General features: G+C 38.9%; 1 protein-coding gene across 2 annotated transcripts in view; it reads right to left on the bottom strand.

Annotated features, from left to right (window-relative positions):
* Positions 1 to 8,839: 8,839 nt before the first annotated feature.
* The window catches only part of BCKDHB (branched chain keto acid dehydrogenase E1 subunit beta), a 116,563-nt gene continuing 100,567 nt past the window's right edge, over positions 8,840 to 24,835 (bottom strand). For both annotated transcript variants that reach the window (XM_042016692.1, XM_042016693.1), the window contains 2 exons: positions 14,194 to 14,346; positions 8,840 to 9,176 (listed from right to left, as the gene is read on the bottom strand). In XM_042016692.1, the coding sequence (XP_041872626.1) occupies positions 14,206 to 14,346 (141 nt within the window). In that variant the 3' untranslated portion in view covers positions 8,840 to 9,176; positions 14,194 to 14,205. The remainder of the gene's footprint in view (positions 9,177 to 14,193; positions 14,347 to 24,835) is intronic.

The raw sequence follows: 24,835 nt of genomic DNA, 5'->3' as shown, positions 1-24,835 counted from the left end.
CTTCACCACATTTTGTCACTTACTTACTTCTTAACTGAGATGTTTCTGAACATCTCTTTTCAAATAATGGAACACAGCTCAAGTGCTGCACTATATACAGCCTCTTAAAAATGCATGAGCAGTTCTGTTGATTTTTTTTCCTCCAAGATACTCATACTTGAGTATGTTCTTCACCAAAGTGTATATGTAACACATGCACACACAGACAGTAGTCATTGCTCCACCAGCCTAAAATCCATGCACTTGTGCACCAGGTGGATGGCGCCAACCCCACTGATTTTCATTGCAAATAATTTTTGATCAAACCAATCCAGGAGCATTTAAATAGCACCAGACCGGCCCAACTGATCTCCTCTTAGTCTCCGTGGTTGAGTCCTGCTTTGGGACACTGCCTCAGCAGCTCTGTGCTGCACTCTCGTCATGGTGGGGCTCACAAATTACAAAGTAAGGACCATCCATCTCGAGGCAGAGGGACACACTAATCGTTTCCAGTGTGGGCAGAAGAAACAACCGGCTGGGGAAGCTGAAAGTGTTGCCACCCACACAGTTCAGCAGCCCTGGAAATAAAAGAGGGCTTATGTGCAAATAAGAGCCTGGAATATTTCTGCCTGATGGGCTTGGCATGCAGGATTGTGCAGAGAGTGAGTTTACAGCCGCAGGCCAGTAAGGATGCACAGCATGTCAACAGAGACACTGAAATTTTGTTCAGCCTCAGTGAGCACAACATTTAGCTGGTGGTGGTGACCCAGACCTGAACCACTTATTCACATGCAAAGACACATGGGAACATTTCTGGTGCGGTGTTCCTGACAGCACACAGCCCTCAGCACCATCCCTGAGCTGCAGGGTTGTCCTGAGGGGTGGTCAGTCCTGCACAAACACTGTCATTGCTGCATGGGCTGGCAGAGCCAGGGCCTGGTGATGAGGCAGCAAGCACTGATGTTCTCCAGGTGTACAGGACACAGGACAGCATAGTCATGGCTTTATTTCTCAGTGTTGTGGTTTAAATCCAGCCAGCAACTAAGAACCACACAGCCACTCACTCACTCCTCCCCTCCACCTCCCCAGTGGAGAGGAGATAAGGGAAGAAAAAAGGTAAAGCTTGTAGATTAAGAAGAGTTTAATAATTGAAACAACAACAACAACAACAACAACAATAATAATAATAATAATAATAATACAATAGTATTGGAAAGGAGAGAAGGAGATAAAACCCAAGAGGAACAAGTGAGGCACAACACACTTGGTCACCAGCTGCTGACTGATGACTAGTCCATCCCCAAGCAGCAACCCTCCCGGCCAACTGCCCCCAGTTTATACACTGGGCATGGCGTTCTATGGTATGGAATATCCCTTTGGCCAGTTTGGGTCAGCTGTCCTGGCCCTGCTCCCCACCAGCTTCTCATTTGTCTCCTCACTGGCAGAGCATAACAAACTGGAAAGTCCTTGAACTAAGGCAAGCACCACTGAGCAAAACCCAAAACATCAGGGTGTTACCAACATTACTTTTTTACTAAATTCAGAACACAGCACTGTACCAGCTACTGAGTAAAGAAAATTAACTCCATCCCAGCCAAAACCAGGACACTCAGATACAGCATCAGGTCTCTATGTTCCCTGGCAGTGGAGCGTTCGCAGACATAACTCACCTGATTGCAAGGGACTACAACAACACTTTGTTCTAGCAGATTTTTTCAGCATAGCATCAGAATTAATGAAAGGATTAAAGAGCTTCATAAATAATAAAAGAACAAATCTCACTTGAATTTAACTATTTCCCTGGCTGAAAAACAAGCAAATAAATCCAAAGAACCTGCTTAGAAGATGGCCCCATCTTTAATACTTAGTTGAAGGATCTTAAGATTTCATCTATGCATATAGACATATGTTACCAGCACAGTAGAAGAAAATGACTGTAACCTAAGGATTGCTTGTCCTTAAAAATAAAATGAATCAAATTCATTTAGAAAGACACTTGAAATTTCAATCTCATGGAGTCAGATTCATTCAAGAGCAGCCTCACTAATTTCAGTGTGTATATAGACACAGATACAGCAAACATCAGTTTGCTTTTGCAGCTATGCTCCACCAAGATAATTTTAACTGTATTAATAACTTGAACATCCTCCTTCCCCAAACAACAGGATGAGTGCAGACAGTTGCTGTGCTGCCACAAAATGACTTTGCAAGAGCAGATGCAGATGAAGCTCAGGGGAGTGAGATGGTGCAGCAACAACAGAAACCCAGACAAATTTGCATGGGGCCTCCCTTGAACCACAGTACTACAGAAGCCAAAGGTTTGGTTAGCAATCCTGACAGCAAAATGCTCAGCGATTTCACTGCTTGTAACACAAGAGGAATCACACATTCTTAGTCAAAAGCTAATTAGATAAAGTGTCATCTCCCAAAGGCTCAAACTGTGCATATGACAATACCTGGATCACTGCCTGTGTGGGTGTTTCACAGCCCAAGCAGTGAGTCGCTGTAAGTCACCAAAACTGCCTCCATCTGGGGGAGAAGGAACAAGAATCAATGCTGAGGGGTGGGACACGATGGCTGCAGACACCACAGGCAGGTAGAGATGCACAGTCTGTGATGTCCAGGCTGGCTCCCCCTCCCAAAGGACTGAGGCTGGGACTGACAGTGGAGTTGGAAGCCTTGGGAGGCTGGGATCACTGGTTGAGGGCAGGCAGGGCTATGACCCTGCTACAAAATGCTAATGCCCATCTCACACCTCTTCTCCCTCTCACTCTTCCTCACCTGGCAGCAGCAGCCGCCACTGCTGTGGTACTCACTCTGTGACCTCCCCAGCCCAGACCCCTTCCTGGGGCAGCAAAGTCTCCCCACACCCAGGAAAGTTGTGGGTTGGTTGTGGCACGGGGCCAAGCCAGGAAGGGAAGGACCAAGGAGGAGGCCAGGGCTTCAGACCAGCTCTGCTTGGCAAGGCTGTTCAACTCCCACTTGCCTCTGCTTCAGTGACCTCTAACTCAAGTGTAACACACCAAATGAGGAACAATGGTTTGGTTTTATTACAATACAGGGTGACAAAAATCACTGCAAAAATTTGAGTGTTGTAGTTGAAGGAGTAACTAGGTTGTTGGCAAAAAGGGAGGGGGAAACTTTGCTGAAGAGATGGGTTGGGGTAACTGACAAAAAATCATTTGAGAGGACTAAGTTACAATTATTCTAACCTTGTTCTTAGTCCTTTTTGTTCTCCATGTATTGACATTTGAATGCCAACCTGCTCACACTTTCCTTCCCAAGCTAAATTCTGTTTTGTGAATAAAGCACAGGACCAGCTGGTTACAACATGAGATGCCATGAAACCATCAGAGCTGGACTTGAACAAGGCCGCACTTTGTTTCTCCACTGCCTCACCGCTCTCTTGAGAGGCATCTTTGAAAATCCCTGAGGCCAGGCCAGTAGGCATTAGAACATTATCATCACAGCAGACATGATCTTTCTGGGTTTTACGGGATAAAAAAATTTCCCCAACCCACTCTAATACGTGACACACACCTCTCAAGCATCTTCTGCTTTGACTTGAGGCGCTACCCTGCAGCAGGCTGGATGACAGAGAAAAGCATGCAGCACTATGTTACAGCCACGGGTCCTGCTGGAGGCACCTTCTCTGCATCTCTTGCACAAACCATCCAAAAATTTTAAACGTATCTAGGTTTTCCCCTTCCTGCAAACCCCTAGACTAGCAAACAAAGGGTGTGAGAGAGCCGAACTGCATGCGGAACACTGTGCACTGCAAATGCAGGCAGGCTTGGAGTCACACAGCGCCTGTCAGGTCCCAGGTCGTCACTGAAAAACCATGTCTAATACCTCCCCTGTGCAGCTGCCACTGAGACCTGCCTGATGTGCTGCTCCAGACCAGCCAGAGCCCGTCCCCAGCTCACAGACACGAGCGGTGCCGCTGTCGCAGCTCTCACAGGGGCGGGGTTCTGCAACCTCTCCTGCCCTGCCCCCAGCCAGACCAAAGGTACCCGGGATCCCGGCACAGCTCCGCACACCCACAGCGTCCTTTGGCAGCCGGACCCTTGGCAGCGGCTGCCTCGAGGCCCTCGGCACAGCTGAGGAGAAGGGGCTGCATCAGCTTTACTCCCCGTCGAGCCCTGGGAAGCCAAGCAAACCACATCTGTGCACAGGGGCCTCTCTCTGACCCACAGGTGAATAGATGGAGACGGCAGTGCAGACTGCTCTGCCCACCTCCCCCCGCCCCCGCACCTCCACTAACTCCTTCATCCTCTAGGTTTCCCCCTGGAAACGGCAGGATAAGTCTGAGTCAAGCATAAACAGCCTAATTCATAGTGGGAGCTAACCAGAAAGGCTTTGCCTGGAGGGAGAACAAGTGTGCTTGTCTGCACTGCTCCATCACCCAGGCTAAGGGAGGGGGCCAACAAAGGCTGTCACTATACATAATCGCCGTACTATGAGCACTGTTGTCAGCACAAATCCAAAACACAGCTCCATACTAGCCACTGTGAAGGAAATTAAAGGTACCCCAGCCAAAACCAGCACAGGTGGAAAGGCTGGAAGGAAAGCATCTGCCTGCAGCCCGGGTCGCTTACCTCAGAACTGCCTGAGACTGCTCAAGCGTGGAACTAGCAGTGGCTCAAGCAGGGCTGAGCTCACCAGCGCTGCAAGAAGAGAGCAACCACAGGCGTCACAAATTCAGGCAATTTCTCTTTTCAGCAAGTACTCAGCTGCAAGCAGAGTGCAAGTAAACAGGAATGATTTAATTACCATATAAAAGTAATTAATTACACACACAGGAATCAAGAGGGACGCCTTGAGACACTGGTGGCACATTACTGTCAGTTGTAGAACAGTTAGCCACAGATCTACATGAGCAAGACCAGACACTCTCTTCTGCTCTTAGAGTAGCAGAATTATTTTGGCAGACAGAAATAGGGTTTTAAAACATCACCAAAGACTATAAAGCAATTTCAAAGCAAGTAACATAAAACCAAGACTGGGGTTGCTTCGGTGTTGCCCTTGAAATATGAAAATAGGCAACTGATCAAATTAATTGGTGTTGTTCCTCAGGAGGCTTAGTTCTTTGTGTGAGGGGGCTGGGGATGACTAACATGATCTTGAGTACAGATTAGGCCAATGCTGCTTGTAGCAGCTGGACTGAGGGCCAGACCATCTTCTTCCAGCTTCTTACACCACTTAGCGCATGGCCCCAGCATCCACAAACACTTCATGAGCTTCCTCTCCGCTCTCTCCCTTCTGCCAAAAGCATGGAATGGGTAATTTCATCTGAAGTTAAGCATCTAATGTCTGTGTTTGGGCTGTGATCCCATGAGAGCCACAGCCCCAGGAGAACTAGATCCTGCTGCCTGCACATTTAGCAATGATGCCCCAGATGACTTCATGCACGGTGAAAGATGTACCTGAGTAGCAGGTGTGACTGAGGACTGATGGGAGACCTGAACCTTTCCACACAAGCAGCTGAGGGCCAGGCAGGACACCTTAACAGCACCTGATGTGGCACCATGCAGACAACCGAGGCAGTCAGTGGAGTCAGTTCAGCCTGCAGAATGAGTCAAGATTACCTTAAAGGAACTTAGTACCAGCTCAACTATTATGCTCAGCCATACACACCAAGATCTTGACACATTTAGGTGGCTTAATCCTCAGCTGAATCCCACACAGAGCCTACAGAAAGCAAGGGGACTCATCTCCCATTAACTCACTGCTGTTGCTCATGGCTTTGCTGAAATTGAACCAGGTCCTGCCCACATGTTATCTTCAGATATTCATCAGAAACCTTGTGACTTATGGCAACTAACTCCAGCCAGGTAACACTGCCAAGGCTGGGATTTTGCTCTAAATTATTCACCTTGAGGAACTAACAGTCCAGTGCAGCATCAGCCCATCACCTAGGAAACGATTCTTTCACATACAACATCATGTATCCCACCTTACGTACTTACTGAGGATTTGAGCAATTTATTTGGAAAATCAAGGAATGCATCAGTCTCAGTGCTGGCATTTTATGCAAGCTCACAGAAAAATAGTCAGACATCAGCTATCCAAAGCTCCAGAAAACAACAGGCTCCATTTAGATGCCTGAACGCCAGCACCTATGCTATTTGAGATGCCCTAAGGCACCCAAGATACACATGGGGTTGGCAGATACAACATAGGATGTATGGAAGCAGCAGCTGGAGACATGGAAACCATGCAGGATACCCCAGGGTGTCTCAAATGGTATTTGATGCCAAAGCATAAGCAACCAAACTAAGTTCTAAAAGTCTTGTTTATACTGAAGTCAGCTGTAGCTCTCCCATATTTAATCAACATGTATCTTTCAGAGCAGCTAAGCTGAAAAAGAGCTACAAAAGAATTGCATCCTTATTTCGGGTCTGCTGAAATCTGGCAGAGCTTACAGACTGTGTCAGCTCATTTTGTTATGAACATATAATGCTCACTGAACCCCATGAGCTGCTGTGATAACAATCTCTGCCAGCTTGCTGAATGGATTCCTTTCAGTTGCTGCCTCTGAAGTTATGTGGCTAGAACAGAGCTTCTGCAGTATACCAGTGCACTGGGAACACCAGGTTTTAGCTATGGGAGCAAGAAAGCTGTCTGGAAAGATTAATGGGCTCAGAATTGATTATTAGACCATAGGAGCAGAAGGTCATTGTGTCAAGTCTCCTGGCTACTGCAGGGAGAATGTACTACTGGCTAATCCTCTTATAAGCACATGCACTTCCACGAGGAAGAATACCTTTAATGATTTAAATCCAATTTTTATATAATCAGTGCACTGTTTATTACAGTGAAGTTGTTATGGCGCTACAGTCTTAACTGAGCTAGATGACAGAAGAGGATACAAGTCTTTCATCTGCAGTTAATAAATCTGGGGTCCCATGAAGGTTGTGTATGCCTTTCATAGAATCACAGAATAACTTAGGCTGGAAAAGACCTCTAAGATCATCTGAGTTCAACCATTAACCTGGCACTACCAAGTGCACCACTAAACCATGTCCCTAATGTCAAATCTACACATCTTTTACAAACCTCCAGGGATGGTGACTCCCCTACTTCCCTGGGCAGCCTGTTCCAGTACTTGACAACCCCTTCGGTGAAGATCTCAGGACCCAACACTCAGCTTTGTACCGTAAGTATTTCCCACAATCAGTGTTAAATGAGCATGACTAGATAGATTACTAATTTTCTGGACTATCAGCAGGAGTAGTGACACGGTTTTTCCCTTAGGAGTTACTTAGAGTGAAATAATCATTGCTCAGGTTAAATCTGAGAATATCTAATTAAGAGACCTAAGTAGTTAAAAACCAGAAAATATGACTTGCCTTTGGATTTTATTATTAAGAAACTTAATAAGAAACAGTTATTTGTATGTACCAGCATACATCTTCCTGTCCAATTTAGCACTGTAAGTCATTTTTCCATAACACACACTTGAAACAGCCTCCATCCTTGAGCACAGGTTATGTGAGTGAATACTGCCATCTAGGCAGGCTTTTGGGAGCAGCACCGATTTTAGAACATCATCCATCTCTGCCAGGGAAAAATACTCTATTACCCAAAACAGAGGAGAAAGGAACAATTTTTTATACTATTAAAACTGATACAACACCAGTCACCGAAAATACAAAACCTGCCCCTCAACCAGATTGTAGCAGTCCACATTAAGAGCAAATATTTTCTACATGTTTATTAAGAAACATATTATTCCAATTTTCAATACAGGCAACTTGAACTTAAGCTTTGCACTAAATTAGAAACCATTTTATCTATGAAAACTGCAAATACAAAGTACATTTTATTAAGGCTATTAATTACCAAAGTACATTTTACTAAGGCAGTACTGTAATTGCATCTATTTTATATGCTTTGGAATACAGTAACAGTACATTTTTAGGAGACAGTTACTAAAATATCTGTTGATGTTCTACAAAGACAGAAATAATTTTTAAAACCAGTTTTCTTCATATGACCAAAATAGCTTCCATCCAGCGCAAAAAAATATAAAATATGTAATGCATCTATCTTATTTCAAACAATTAACAAGTTCTATACATCACATTTACAGGAGACTTACAAGATTTGACAACAACCTCATTTTGATCGGACACATGAAGAACTACCTTCATTATCAGTTGTGGGATTCTTTAGGGAATGCACAAACTATGAACACAGAATCTTACACAAAATGGTAGGACCTGAAAAGGTAACAATTTAGCACTTTCCATAGATCCACTGATATTCACAGTGAAGTTATCCTCCTCAGCTTCCTCCCTGGTGTGTTTCAGCTGTCACTTTGAGGATTGTCCTGAGCAGGTTTGTGTACAAAGGTATTCTTCTTTCTCTCGGAAAGACCCCCCTGAATAATCACAGAAATGTGATTATCTGGCATCCATCTCCTCAACCCCCCCACTCCTTCCCCCATATGAAAAGAAGCAATGCAGCATGAGACTGATTTGTACCGAGAAAAGCAGGCAAAAAGATGAGGAACTGCTTTTTGCATAACTGCTTAGTAGCAGACGCATTCCATTTCTAAAGGGAAGGATATCACAGGAAAGATGTACCAATTAAGCCTCTCACTTACAGTAACAAAGCAAAAAAACGCCTCCTCCCTTCTCAAGAAAAATGGACTTCCTTTTGCAGAAAATGAAATCAGTATTGGGCACTATTTTGCATGAAGCCATTCAAGTGAAACACTAATGCCACCAGTTAAAGCAGGTCTCTATCACACAAGTTGGTCTGGCTGTCTAAGGTTTATTTTGTTGAAAATACAGTCACATTCAAATAACTTCTTTGGGCTTTTCCAAAACAATAGAAAAACTAAGAGACAACATGAGCATAATATGTTTTATTGAATAAAATTCTGCTTCTAATATATACACAGCAAAGTCTAGATGTAACTCAGTGAAGCATGGCAATGTGCAATATTCATACAACATCTGGAATATTTTTAAATACATCTGAAACTACTTACTGTAACAATCACCTGCCCATCACTGATTTCATACTTAAGGAAAATTTGAACTTGCTGAAGAACAGCCAAGATGAATATTAAGGATAGCTGAGTTAAAAGAAAAGTCTGCTATGTAAATTCCAAACCCAAAAGATCTGATTAAAGCGTCAAGAGTTTTGAAGGCAGCTTCTGTATTTCCCTGTTGTTCTTCTCTTCTCTGCAGAAAAAGATGACAAAATAAATTAAAAATCTGAACACCAAAACTAACATCTGCACATTAAACAGACAGCACACTCCAGGGTAACCTTATTTCTTAAATTCATAATGTTTTAACTTCAAGATGTATGAACTAAAACAAATTACCACCAATTACTTGCTCATTTTGTATCAAATACTATATTACATCTTTAAAGCTGCCAGGGTAGACACACAGAAAATAGAAATGCTGCAAATGATACCTAGAGTCAACACACCACTAATTGTTGCCATTTACGCAAAAAATTTTTTGATGAACTATCTTCCCTCCTACTCTAGAATGTTAAGCAAATGTTTTGTATTTTTTCTACTAGATATACTATCATTCTAGTATTACAGAGAAGAGGGGTCTTGTAAAGAAACTACAGTCAACACCTTTCCTGTTTAGAGGGATTTTTTTTAAAGATAATTTCATTATTGATCTTGCATGAATTCTCAGCAAGATCTGAATCCAAGTGTAGACTTGCAGCAGCCATACTAACAGCATAACTCATTGCTCTAGTAGAGTGGTATCTTATATGTGGGCTACTCACTGGTTGTAAATAAGACATGATTCACTGGCCACTTGCATGATTTTAGTCATCCAGCAGGAAAAGATTATAAACCAGGAATGTTGTGTCCTACTCAAGCCTCTGGAGGTTGTTTGTTCTAGTGGGTTACAGTGAGCACATTATTAAGCAGGCAGTCTAGCCTGCCACATTTGTGATTTATGTCTTGAAAAAAACTGGTTGTTAGTCTCAGGTTAAAAAGATCTTGCACGGTCTCTCATATCTTACTTACCAAACAGGGAGAGGAATTACAGTTTTCCTGTGCTCAAGTTAACCTGTATGAAGCCGTGCCAAATAGCCAGGAGTGCAAGGAAGACACAATTACTAACTAAAGTACCTACCAGCTCCCTTCCTGTTTCTCAGCACAACCAATTCCAAATGCATGCTTGGAAAGAAAAATAAGCTTTAATCAACCCCTCAAGATCCCCTAACATCACCAAACCTTTAAGCACCAAGATTAAACCTCTCATAAAATAGTTCCACAATGAAGTTCAGTGTGATAACTTTGCATTTTTAGAGACTAAGTTTGTAACAGTAGCAATGGCTCTCCATAAACACACACACTCACACAGAGGTAAACTGTAACCTAGCAAGGAGCAGCTTTAAAACTCAGAATTTGAAAGAAAACCAAATAAGCAAATGTGGTAGTAAAAGTTGCAAAAGATAACAGAAAAGCACTTAACTATATCCCACTTCTATGCTACAGTCAGCCCTCAACGTATTTGTGAATAAGAGTATATTTTATAAAATTTTCTTTGGTTTTCTTTGTTTTCTTTGGTTTCGTGGCTATCTTCTGTTTCTTCTTTTAGGGTTTTTTTCCCCTCCCAAAACAAACAGCCAGACACTGTTCCATTTACCCAGGAAATGTATATCCATCCTAATCTCACTGCTTTTTTTATTTTTATCTGTTTTCCAACTACAGAGAGTTATCTGGAACACAGCTGCCTACCTGGAAGCTATTTCTCTTATAGCTAACATGGCTAAAAATTTTAATAACTGAGAAGCTGCTGAAAGATTAAGACTTTGCTCTTGCCTGTCTCATTGGTGAGGTATACAGGACACATTAACAAACACCGTCTTTGAGCAGGAAATTCATCTGTACTGACAATCTCAAGATAAGCAACTACCTGTGTGTGAGATGCTGTCAACACAGGTTGAATAAAACTAAATGTACATTAAGATAATATTGCTAAGCTTTAGAAATTATTAACCACAGCATCCAGGCTTTTTTTACTCTTCCAGTTCTCTCTCCCATGTCCCAGTGGGGGGAAATGAGAGTGGCTGTGTGCGGCTGAGTTGCCAGCTGGGGTTAAACCACAACACCAGCTTGACCATTTCTGTAACTCAAAAGCCAACCCTACATCCCTCTTCACTACGGGGAACTCCTACCTCCTCTGTCTCTCCAGCAGTAGGACAAGAAGGGGCCCAACTTCTCTAACACCCAGAAGGACTGACTGTGCTCAAATCCACATGAACTGTAAACCACTTCTTAGAACTACACATGAGATGATTTGGAACACATAACCTCATCACTCCGTACCAATGGCAAGTAATAATTGTTACAACGAGTACAAAAAGAAGCAAATGTAAAGCAATCCTTACACTTCTCAGAAACAAAAGCGGGCTACCTTACAGGCCAACTCTGTGGAGTTGACAGGAGAATGGAGATCTATTGCAACTGACTGCAGCTGCAATATGTAAGTACTGCAACTCAAGTATGTAAGACCAGTGTGTAGCACACAGAAAAATAAGGGAATACTCCCCTGAAATGTGCCTTACAAGGCACATTAATGTTCTCTCGTAGAAAAACACAGAAAAACGTTGAGCAGCTTATTTTGTGACACTAATATCTAGTCACACCAACTGAAAGATGTGGTGCTATGGGCCCAAACATCTGGACGTTTTGTTAGACAAAGCAGAAAGCAGAGTTTTCTGTGTCTTGACACTGTTTTTCAGACAAGCCCTAACAAACCTGCTCCTTGACATGCTAAGTCCACATTTTCAGCTGACCAATAACTTCCTCTGATATTTGTGTGTGTTCCAGACCACAAGAGAAATATAAATGCAGATGACTTTTCCATGTTTTAGACCAGGTTTAGTGTGGACTTCCAGTGTGGAAACCAGATTATGCACAAATTCGATGCAATCTCAGAATCCATTTTTTCAGCTTGTATCTCCCTCAGTTTACCATCCTCTAGAGGAACAGAGGGTTAACTAAGTCTCTGAACCACCAAATGTCCTCAGTTTGTATCCCTTTTCTTACAGAGGTAACAATATTTGGTCCTTTGGTTTCCTTTGAAAAGTAACAGATCAGAAGGTACCGAGCATGACCCAGTAACTTGCCTCAAGGAACAGATACAACCAAGTCATTCTCTTTAGGAAAGATTCTATGATTTTGTTACAGAGGTGCCAAACAAAAAAAGAAAATAAGTCTTTAATGAGTTTACTTCAACCCAGATAAAAGAAAACTGTAATAAAAAAGAGAGCACTGACTATATACCCTACAAAAAAAGAAAACAGGTCAGAAAACAGCTTTAGTTTTAATTCCAAGGAAATGAGGTGCATTAAGAACTGCATCACCAGCCAGTCAAGGGAGGGAATTGTCCCGCTCTGCCTGGACTGGTGAGGCCTTGTCTTGAGTGCTGGGGGCAGTTTTGGGCACCACAGTGTAAGAAAGACATTAAACTGTTAGAGAGTGTCCAAAGGACGGCAAAAAAGATGGTGAAGGGCCTTGAGGGGAAGCGTATGAGGAGTGGCTGAGGGCACTCAGTCTGTTCAGCCTGGAGGAGACTGAGGGGAGATCTCACTGCAGTTACAACTTCCTCATGAGGGGAAGAGGAGGGACAGGCACTGATCTCTTCACTCTCATGATAAGGCAGGACTCAAGAAAACAGCATGAAGCTGAGTCAAGGGAGGCTTAGGTTGGATATCAGGGAAAGATTTTTCACCCAGAGGGTGGCTGGGCACTGGAACAGGCTCCTTAGAGAAGTGATCACTGCAGCAAGCCTGACAGAGTTCAAGAGGCATTTGGACAACACTCTCAGGCATATGATGTGATCCTTGGGTTGTCTTCCACAGGGCCAGGAGCTGGACTCAATGATCCTGACGGCTCCCTTCCAATTCAGCATATTCTATGATTCTATGAAATGCTCTGATATGTCAGTAACAAGTGATTTTTGAGCAAAGTAGAATTACATTGTATTTTGGAGACACTGCCTCACTGGTAGCAATCCCATGTCTCATAAAGGCGCTCCGCTATCAGCTATTGAGGGAAACAGAGTGCCAAAAAGTCTCCTGAAAGTAACTATGCATATAAAGGAAATTAACACTATGGTATTGGCAACCTTCTATCCATGGCTCTAATATAAATTCACAGTTTAATGAAGAGGTAAAATGGACAGAAGATAGTGCCCCTAATATAGGGCCCACCTTGGCCCTCCCGTCTTTGGTGTCAACAGCTAAAAATCCCCTGCCTGCCCACAGAATCTCCCAGTTCCAAAGGAAAACAGGCCTGTTGTTTCCTTCTTTTCTTTTTATTTCCCACGTACAAGATCCATCAAGACTGTATCTCAAAAACTAGGTTACTTTGTTCAATTAAAGGAAGCAGAGAATACATTGTGTTAACACATTTTCTAAACTGTTAAACTTTGGTCATTAAACACCAGAACTTCTCCCACAGCCATGCACAATCCTAAATCCTGGTCAGCCACCCTGCAGTCAAATGCCACTTAGTACAATATTATAATGAAACAAAAGACATTACAGACTGTGAAAAACAGACACAGAAATATATATTACTTCACAGTCTTGGTACTCTGCAAACAGAAATCTTCAAGCATGATCAAATTACACTGAACACCAAAAAGAAAGATTATTTTTAGAATTAATATATTGAATATTAGTACTTCAACAGGACTGTAAGACACTGCAGATGCTTCACGTATTTTCAATGATTTGTGTATGGTTACAATACAGAGCAAATATTCAGGGTAAATTGGGTGTTATTAGTACCTTGCAGGACTACAGGCCACCCTGAGGAGTGAAAAATTATAAAATTTAACACTGTGGTTTGCCTATGAAGTAACTCTTGAGTATTCTAATAGAGATGAAAATATATTCTCTGCATGAGTATTCCTTTCACCCTTCACTTTATACTCTTTTTACTTCTCAGGATTCAAGACATTTAATTTTCAGATTGATTAAGCAAGGTAATTAATTTTAAACACTGACTTCGATTGCAGTACTCAAAAATATTCAGATGCCTTTAAGACTGAAGGCCCAAAGCCATAAGAAGCAATTCTTGTTATAAATAACTAAATAAACTAGTTGTAAATAAACTAAATAAATGAGTAGTACTATAGCCCCAAACCTCGCAGTCATCCTGTCAGAATCCTTACAGGTAATCTGTCAGTGTAAGATGCTATTTCTCACCTGTACTACTGCTCAGTAGTTAATCATTTTTCTAAGAGCATCGTAGCATTTCCATTTGTCTGGGATGTAGAAAGGCTCAAAGATGTGAGGGAAGGGAGTGTCATAGCCACATACTCTTGAAATAGGAGCTTCTAAATTCAAAAAGCATTCCTCCTGTTAACAGAAATACAGAATAAATGTTAGTGAGGACATTATTTTCAGGAGCCTTGCATCACAAATTGAAGTCAAATGACCTCTGCCAGACTCACAGTCCTGGAAACTCAAAACTTCTATTTATATCACTGAATAAGTAGTCATAACCAGAATAGTGCTTCCTTTTGTCCAAAGGTCCTTATTAAAATAACAACTTTTATTAATGTTATTTTCATTCTCTACATGTGTGCTGCATTAAATCATAGGCAGGTTATATTTAGTACATCTGCTGTACATCCAGACAACTGCTGCCAAGAAACAAATATTTTAGGAACAAAGGAGTAAGAGTCTTTTTCCTGTACCACTTTTAAACATATAGAAAAATTATATCATCGAAGAGTGCATATGGTTTTTTGGATACAAGAACATCATATTCAAACTTCTTTGAACTCTTAGATTATTAAGGCTCTGTCTAAGCATTAAGCAGCTATGACAATTAAGTGGATTTGCATATCTCCAGCCTTTGAGTCAAATCCATGTTCTACCCAAAACCCCACAACTTGTGTTCTACTTGGAGATCAGATTTGGTAACAACTGTGAGAGTTTCATTACTTGACCTAAAATGGCACAAAATATTACACATACCACATTAATTTGAAAGTAACCTGTAAATATGTAGCACTACCAGCCTTAATAACCAAATAAATAGTGGAGTTTCAATGTTCTTACTCTCAAGCACCAGAATGATGGCATGGACCACAAAAATCAGCAAGAAGTAGATGTAGAAATAACAGCCAGACCAAACTGATGTTGATGCTAATTATCAGCTCCCTTTCTCCACATATTTTTAGCATACGTATTTGCTTTCCAAAGCAGACAAATGAAGTGATAAAATGTGTCTCCTCCTGGTCTCTCCTTTATGGAGTGCAGCAACTGAGACATCCTGGCCAAGTTCCCCTGTACTTGGCTCAGCAAAATGGAAGATGAAGTATTATCTACTGGTCCTTTTCTGCCAGGCCCATGAGGAAAATAGTTAAAAAGCTATGCTTCTCTACAAAAGAGGATTAAGTATTTTCTCAGACTGATGAACTGTTCTGAATGCACGTTGCCTTGCAGTCCATGTCAGCCTAACTCTACTTACTGTGCCTTCTACACATCACAATATTTGGCAGTATAGAAGGTACTGGAAACACACAGAGATCACAACCTTTCACTCCAGCATTGTGAAGTGTTTTTTTCTGGACAATGAATGGAAGTAAAAAGTCCAAGAAGTTGTGTGATTGCACACAGTATCAATTACACTTAATAGTGAATTAATTAACTTAGAAAACTTCACAGTCTGAGTAGGTCTGAGGTAAAATATATATGCAAACAATACAAATATTTTTGAGATCCATTTCCAGGCACTCTTTTCTTTGTAAAGCAAAAGTTTCACATTAGTACAAAATCCTGGGAAGTAGAGTGTAATAAATCCTTTATATGTCCATGAGGTAGATCATGATGTCCTGCTCCAACCTGCTGGCAAGGGTAATTTTGATACTGAAGAGACCTTGATTCCCATGTTGTAACTGACCAGTAAGACAAGGCAATAGTTTTTGGAGCATCCCAAAACTGATCGCCCAATCCACCTGTCAGGTTGCATTACACGAAAACAGGCAAGTACATTCTAGACCCACAGGTTCCCAGTCCTGCACTGCTGTTTTCAAGTACCCAGCACAGACCACTATCTAGGAGACAGACCATTTAAACAAACTGATATCTTTCAAGGAAAGACCTTAGAAAAAAACTTTAAAGGTAAATGGTTTTGGAAGTAAAGTAGCAGGCATGGAATTTCTGATTCAGTATAAAGTGTTTTAGACTCAGTTTTGAAAATCTGTATGAAAAAGTCACTCATTTAGCAGGATATCCATGACTTCCAAAACTTGATTAAAATAAAAAATTATTGTTTTGTTAGAAAAATAAGTGTTTACAAAAGCAACGGATATAGTTACTAGTTTAATATATCTAAGTTTTTCTTAATGTAAAAAAATCAAACAAAACATTAAATTGCTGTTCTTCTTGCTCTGCTTCCTAACTGCAGAGGCCAAATTCTGGCCTCAGTTATTCAATATGACCTTTGCCAATTTTCCTTCATTTGCCTGATTTTCACTTAAAGCTTCCTGGAAAATACATTATTATACTAGTATATAAAGGCATTATAATTGATCACATAATTCTATCTCAACATGTGATGCTTAATACACACTAAGATTTTTCAAAACAAGAGCACAGATCACAGTAAAAATCTGTTCTTGAAATTCACAGCAATCAGTCAAAAGCATCACACACACAACACTTGAAAACAGTCACATGCCTTGATTTTTAGAATAGGAGCTAAAACCAAGGACTTGCTGGATGTTGCATAATTGTATGAGAAATGGATCCCCCAGTACTTGGAACAGTCAGTGTATTTTCCCAGATTACAATATCCTAATATGCTAATACAGAAAACTTTCCAAGTTTATTTTACCTTTATTTAAAAGTATATTTTACTTTTATCAGAGATTCAGGTACGCATTGCTAAATAAAGGTTCTGATTGAAAAACTCTTATAAGTTTGAGTGAGAACTGCAGACATTTATAGAGATATTCAGTTGTACAAAAACGATAAAATAAGAAAACAAGTCCATTATTGGACATTACTGAAAGAAAACATTACTCATCCATCTGGAATGTATGGAAAAATAAAGCAATCTCATCAGCCATTTGGAGGAAGTGCTTTTAGGCATCTGGACAAGAACAAAATAGTTAAAAGAGCTTTTTGCTCCAGCCTGTCCTTCCTCTGAAGGGAATCTCTACAATTCCACAGTCATAGTAAACAAACCTTCAAATGCAAACACTTTGGTAAGCACGATCAGGTAATTAAATGAGACTATTTATGCATAGCTAGCAAATCGGACAAATTCAAACTCAGTCTTTCCCCCTATTATAGTCTTTCTTTACTTCCATATTTTTTTGATCTATTTCATTTTTCCCCTCTAGCTGGCATGGATTAAAATCACTAAACAGGATTTTTTTTCTTTTCTTTTTTTTTTTTTTAGTTTTCATTTCTACTGGTGTGTAGAATACTTCCTAAGTGAGAAAGCTTTCCTTTAAAAATAAATTATTTCTGCAACATCCTCGGGGTCTCTCCCACACTATTTTTATTTTGCAGTAGTGTATAAAGGTATTATAATTGATCACATTTTGCAGTACCCCAAAATATCAACAGCTCCTAAAATGTCAGATGACTACTATATGAGACCACTGATTTTACAACTCCTTTTTCAGTATAGGAATTTAATTTCTGAAGGATAATAAACAAAAAGTCTATATTAAAGACTAATAAAAAAACAAAGAGTTGGACAGAAATTTTGATACTTATTTTGGTATTATAGCTATTCTAATAAAAAGAAGACTAAACATAAAGTCCGTTACACAAGACAAACCGTAGGAACATTCTTCATGCAAGAGTACTCACATTTTTGCTGACAATAACTACAAAATTTAGACTCAGGAATTCATGTGACAGGTTGCAAAAGTTTAATTAAATTGTGGTCAGTTCTGCTGACTAGAACTCTGAATTTTGCCATCTCATTTACAGATTATAAAATTTTAAAAACCACATACATAATTGAAGAACTTCTTTCAGAGGGAAAACTTATTGCATCAGTTTCACTTTCTATTCTGGATTTTTATTCAGATTTATTTATGTTGTTGCCATAAACTAAAATATGGGGTTTAAGCAGTTAAGAAAATTTATTTCAGATCACTTTGTTGATGATTGTTACATGTATATTATCTATTACTTCCCCACATGGATTTGCAACTGTAAATTACCTATTGTAAAAATAAAATGAAACCTACTATAGGTTAATAATGAACACAACAATCTCATTTACAATAAAACATATTTTTTAACTCTTAGCTTAGATGGATTTTCAAAAGAAGCTTTCCAAAGAGGTTGTCAATCAAGCCCCATTTTAGAAAACGTGGATTTCATGCAATAAAGCTGACACTAAATAAAGATTAAAGGTCTTTTTCTTTGGTTTCTGCTCAAAAATAATGTCTAATTTGAAAAATTTACTTGCAATAACAGAAAAGTCAAGCATCTGCAGTTTTCATATGATTCTCAATTATAGTACAGTACTTTCCTTTACAGCTGCAAGCACCAAATGCTACACATTTTAAACATAATTTGCTTTGACAACATATATATGTCACATTCCTAAGAACAGTCGCTTCTATGTGCTACATAAGTACTATACAATACACCCACAAGATATTTTCAAGTTGAGATATGTGTAAAGAGAGATATATATTTTCTTTCTTTAGAGGAACTTTTTTTTTTTCCAAAAGCTTAGCCACTCTTGTCTTAAAATATTTTTATAAATCTTTTCCTGATAGTTACAACAGTGACACAATTTTTCCTCAGAGACCTCTGCAGTTATATGTTGTAAACTTTTAACTCCTATCAAAGGTTTTTCTCCTTTCCAAATCACTTTAAGACTACCTATTTATAACTTAGCACAGACTAGTAATGATCCATTTTGTCACCAATTCTTTGAATTTATGTAATTAATACCTTGTCAAATACAGAAAAATAGTTCACTGCTAAAATTATTTATCTTACGATTGCAAAGAGAGATCATATTTTTACTTACAAAATACTTCTGTAATTATAAAATAAAGAAGAATTTGGGGGGGGTGGAGAAGTCTGTTCTGTGGAATTCATTGTGTTGTTACCATTAAAAAGCAATTAATTGCAAATATTGTCTTTGCTGTAATAAATCACCTGAAACAGTACTTACAGAATAAGTCAAATTTACTATAGAAAAGGTAAAGTATTATAACATAAAATGAACAATTCATACACAGGCTTGAAGAATGCCTTCAAATTTCATTTCAGCCAGCTTCGAAAATGAATAGAACAATCTTTAATAACCCAATACATGACTGCTATGGTCTGCCAAATTTTCCCTATCAAGTTAACAACAGAACCACTCCAACAAACATACACAGCAAGAGCATTAACTTGAAGCTGTTGGAATTAGAGCCTTGGTCAGTGGCTTAATTGTCTTGGTGGCAGAACTGCACGAAGAAATCAGCACCACATTCCCAAGGCATTTACAATACAAAACAAAAAAAAACCCACTAACCAAACAAACCCAAAACTTTATTTATGTCAGATAGATTATCTTTTCAACAAGGAGGAAAATTAATAAAAAGTAATTTTTATTTCTTCACAAGCTATCCTACATTTTATGCAAAAAGGCAAAGACTTTGTATAAAAACTTTACACCATTTAAACTGCCTCTGGTAGAATCTAGGAAATATAGTCAATTCAGAAGAACACAGACAGGAACTAAGTTCTTCCCAGTAAATGCATAATTTGCATTGTCTGTGGTATGAGCAGCCAGCACAGTTCTTCTCCATAAAATAAATGGCACAAGACAGATACACTCAACAGGATGTAGCATGAATTTTCAGGTTATGGAATAGGCTAATTTAAGTGAACAAAAAAAATGTCTTTTGGCAAGTCAGGTTTTTGATAATTAATTGCAATCCACTAGATGATCACTTCTCACCTTTATGCTACAAATACTAGAAATACTATTTTTCCTAGGCAATTACTGCTACATCACAGCTGAAACAATCTAAGGTCTTTCCTAAATTGCATATGCTATATGTTAGAAGTTGTTCTTCTGTACAGCAGCAAACCACCTTACAGCAAATTCACTACACGTTATGTTATTCTCTGGGATATTCCAAGTTTCCTGTGCACTTTCTTAAGTGGCAATTACAAACATTTGCACCAGGACCCACATATTTTCTAAAACCATGCCCAAAGCCCCAGAGCTAGAATGATTTCCCAGGCCCATGAGTATTTGAACTTGCTTTATTTAGCTGCTTGGCATTACTGACTCATCTGTTCAGTAAATGATCCTACAAACTGCTACATGTACGATAACATGGCTGAATAATCCAAGGGAAATCAATGGAGCGAAAGTGCCTGCATAAAATTATTCTTACGTGAAAATGTTTGCAGATCACAGGTCATTTTTCTGCATGAATGAGCAGTTGTGCTGCACAAAAAAACACTTGTTAAGCTTTTCAGTAAAGATTAACCTACTTCTAATTACTTCCTCCCTTTTATTAACAAAGTTAGAAATATGCTACCAGTATAATCAGACTTTATACTTTTCAATCATCATTTATCACCTACCATTCTAATTACTTATTTAAGTATTTTGTAAAAACATCTTCTGGTTAAGCATGACAAAAGTGACTGGAAGGATTTGCTGCTAAGAGTTTTAAGAGTCAGTGAGTGGTATTTTTATTTTTACAGCTGTTGAGGCAGCTGAGAGATTCTTGCAAAGACAGCCTTGTCAGTCTACATATCCGGCACAGTAAAATTCGCATAGAAGTACTTTGCTCAACACACACACACACTAATGAACTTCAAAGGAAATGCAATTTCAGCTGCTGTTACAAAACAATTTAAACCAGCACATTTCCCTTCTTATGTCAAAGCATTTGCATTTTGGGACAGCACAGTGAGAATGATGCTGTCACTGTGACTGTCACCAAATCCTTCTCCAGGGCAAACCCACAGCTTGGCCAGGCAGCCAGGGAGAGACAAGTACAAAGGAACTACCCTGTCCTCTCATGAAAAGGCTGGGACTTACCTAGTATCTTTCCAGAAATTTTTACATGGTCACCTTTGCAAAACAGGCTTAGAGTAGATAGGATTATTAGATTACTTGACACAAAGATATAAGGAATTTTATAGTGCATTCTTTAAACCAAGACGTCATTTTACTTATAAATTTTATTTTATCAGAACCTGCTTGATGGTTCAAGCCCTCAGGTAGAAGAATTTAGTGAAAGGCTTCAAGTGAATAATAAATATTCTCTCATATAAAGGCAAAATTAACAGTTAAGAAAGCTGACTGGTGAGAATACAGAGGTAATTTTTATTCTTCAGAAAAAGTGTAAAAAGTTGGAGAAAAATGTAATGAGGTTTTAACATAAAGGTTTATGCAAAAAAATACTCAGAAACATTAAATTAATTATGTTGGAGACTGAGCTTTGGGGTACAGGCTAACCTAAAAAGCATGAAATAATTATTTTACCAAATTTCTTACAGTAATTAGATTTTCTTCTTTCCTAGAGAGGTGCAATTTTTTATAGTTTTGATCATTCTACACTTCATTTCCTAAATTACTATTCAAGCAGGGTACATTGATATTCCAGTGTAATGAAAAATTGCTAAAAAAAAATGAAAACAAGACCTCTAAGAAAGTAAGAAATTAATACTTCATTAATTTTTGCAGCTATAAATAGTCAATGCAACTCTGTTACAAGAGACCAAGAAATGGGCTGCAAATGAAACACTTTTATTTTAAAATGTTTAATAAGACCATAAATAGTTAGAATTACATCTCTTAATTTAAAAACTGGTCCAAAAATGAAGACATATTTCAGAGGCTATGAAATTTTGAGTTTCTTTTATGCCAGAACAAACAGTTCAAAATTATTGCCCTGATTTTGAAGAGTCAATGAAATGCATGTATAAAAACAAATGCGTGGGATCTGTGACATATCCAGCAATATTACACACAGAAACACAGATAACAGAATTAATTATTTTTACACAAGAGAGAAACATAACAGTAGATGTCAAATGTATATTTTAGGAGTCTCACTGAAGTTTTCACTGGATTAAGCCCAAGTATTTAACTTGGTCTATATTTTAGAACTGATTGTTTAGATAAATTTCATACTTAAAATGGTTATGTGAACTTTACTTTTATACTAAAGCATTTACACAATTTTAATTTTCACTCTACTAATGAACTTACTGCTTTAAAGTAAAAACTATAAATCTTTTACATAACCTAAACTGTCTTCCACCAATGTTATCAATTGTACAGTGAAATTTCTTAATGAAGAAACAAAGTAGAATACCTACACAGCTGCCTTAGTTACTGTGAAGCGCCTCTCATAATTTTCTTTTCAGTTTGTTAGCACTCAACATACAATTGCCATGAGTGAAATGTAAAAATACCTCCAAAAATAAAACTGCAATGCAGTTTAAACTGAGATTTTCTTTTCCCCCTGTGTCTACTAAACAGTATTTAAAAAAAAATGCTAACCTCATGTAAATATTTGAGAGAAATTCTCAGTTTATTCACTAACTAAAATTTTTGCAGATCTCAATCCATCAGGACTCTACAGGACTAGATATCTCTAAGAAATGGCATTCAATAGGATAATATATAAAACCACAATATCATAAATATAAAATAGAACTATAGCACAAATGGACATTGATTTACTATTTACAAGGATTGATTTTATGAAGCTAATTATTAAACAGCGATCCTACTTTACATCTGCCCTGAAAAAAAAAAACCCCACCAGTATTATATTAAGGCAGGATTGTTTGAGAATTAGTGTTCCCTATATCAGATTCTTTTTTTCAATATTTAGCATAATTCTTGAAGCACATTGGGCTTCTTATTTTATCCAGTATCCAGTACTGTAATTGTACAGCAGCATAAACTCTAGCCTCTTGCAATCACAGAGACTGTGATACATGACATGCAACAGGAAGCATAAAGGGAGAAACCAAAATGTAGAATTCTGTGAAAGTCTGAGCTTTTATTTAGGTCCATTTCCTTTGCTAGTGGCCAAACTCACCATTGCTTGAATCAGATTTCCTGTTACCTAAAGCCACTACTGATGTCAGAAGTCAGGGTTTAGGTGCACTGACACTGATGTTCTCTTCCAGCTGGACAACCACAAAATCAAAACATTTTTAAATAACAATTATCCAGTCATGGAATTTCCTGTACCCACCAGCCCATACATCTGATTTCCTCTTAATAAATGAGACCACCAGGCCATGCACAGCTAAAGTTGGGGCTTTTTCTCCAAACTTCTGAGAAAGTGTAAGAATACAACACTTGGCAAGGTCTCAGAACTGAAGTCATGTCTCTGCCATCACAGAGGGCCCCAGTTTCTATCACAAATTGATCATATTTAACTGTATTGTACTCTACTGTGGTGATAATGCTGTAATGCGGTTATTGGCTTTTTTTATCCACACTCCTTCTCTATGACAGGTCATCTTGAAACTCTTTTTCTAATTTCAAGCTATTGATTTCAGATTCCTTCATATATGATTTTTCCCCAGTATTACTTTAGCAAACACTTTTCTGTTGGTTACCTTTGCTTATTTTTCCAGTAAATTTATAAACAGGACTTACATTCATTTAGTCTTCCTTTTGACAGTGGGAAGAAGGCAGGCACCATTAAGCTATTTTCATAGAGCAGGCTCTCCACAGCTTCTGATGACCCTAGAAGCTCCTGACTCACATCATTTGGTTTCAATACTTTTTTAAAAAAACTAGTTCACCATACCACTATTTTCTACAACAAAGTCAGTCCTTACTATTTCTACCATAAGGGCTTCTCCAAACTCACCTCTCTTTTTATCCAACTACATGACACACAATTGAGCCAAAGGTAACTGATAACACCAGCTTTTCCTCTTCTGCCCAACTAATCATTTATAAGCTTATGCTAAAAAAAAGTTAGTAGCTCCTAGCCATGTAGAAACTCTGCTTCTGAGACCCTCAATATCAGGCAGGTTCATTATAGGATTCTAATTTTTACTATATCAATAATAGATGGACTTTGTGACTTAAAAATTCTGGGGTTTGTAACTAAGAAACTACAACAGTGTTAAGATCCAACCAAGTCTTAAAAAATGCTACTCTTTACAACTTGGTAATATTTTTGAGAGCCCACCATACTACAATCCCCAAATCAAATACCTTGCAGTTCTTGTACTGACAAGATTTTGTAAGGTCAGGATCTAATCTGTTAGGTTAGCCTGGCACAATCTACACTCACTGTATAAAGCCCAGCAAATTCACTGACAAATTAAGTTTTGAAAACATCAGGCTGACAACATTTTTATCAGAGCACAATAACAGAAGAAAATTAGTACTTCATGCTTTTAGGAGGGAATTCATAGCTATGAAGACAGAAAAACAATATTCACAAAAATCCAGATGGTACAGAAGTTATTATGGGGCTTTTCTCACTGTTTTTGGTGAGATTTTTCACTTGTCAGATGGTAGAAACACAGTCAACCAATCCTGCTAACAACTGTAAGAACAAAACCTGCAGACACTGCTGACATGGGTTCAGATTGCTAAAGAGCCAGTTTAAGTGTTTGACATTGTACTTTTTCTTGATCAAGACAAGAAACATGCTCTCAAATGTCTTCTTTTGTGGTTGACTTAAAAAAAGTCATGAAATAAAGTTCACATGTAACATTATTTCCATGGTTTGTATCTCTATGAATTCAAGGATACTCCAGAAATTATGGGGTTTGTTGGCTGCATAGTTTCCTATCCATTGTAAAATCAATATTTGAATGCTCTACAAAAATAGAGATTTAAGCATCTTTCTCTGAA

Source organism: Corvus kubaryi, unplaced genomic scaffold (assembly GCF_017639235.1).
Source record: "Corvus kubaryi isolate FWS band 111438036 unplaced genomic scaffold, C.kubaryi_AGA036_p1.0 split3-73, whole genome shotgun sequence".
NCBI lineage: Eukaryota > Metazoa > Chordata > Aves > Passeriformes > Corvidae > Corvus > Corvus kubaryi.
Note: the sequence above shows the minus strand (reverse complement) of the source record. Positions and strands in the feature narration are given on the sequence as shown.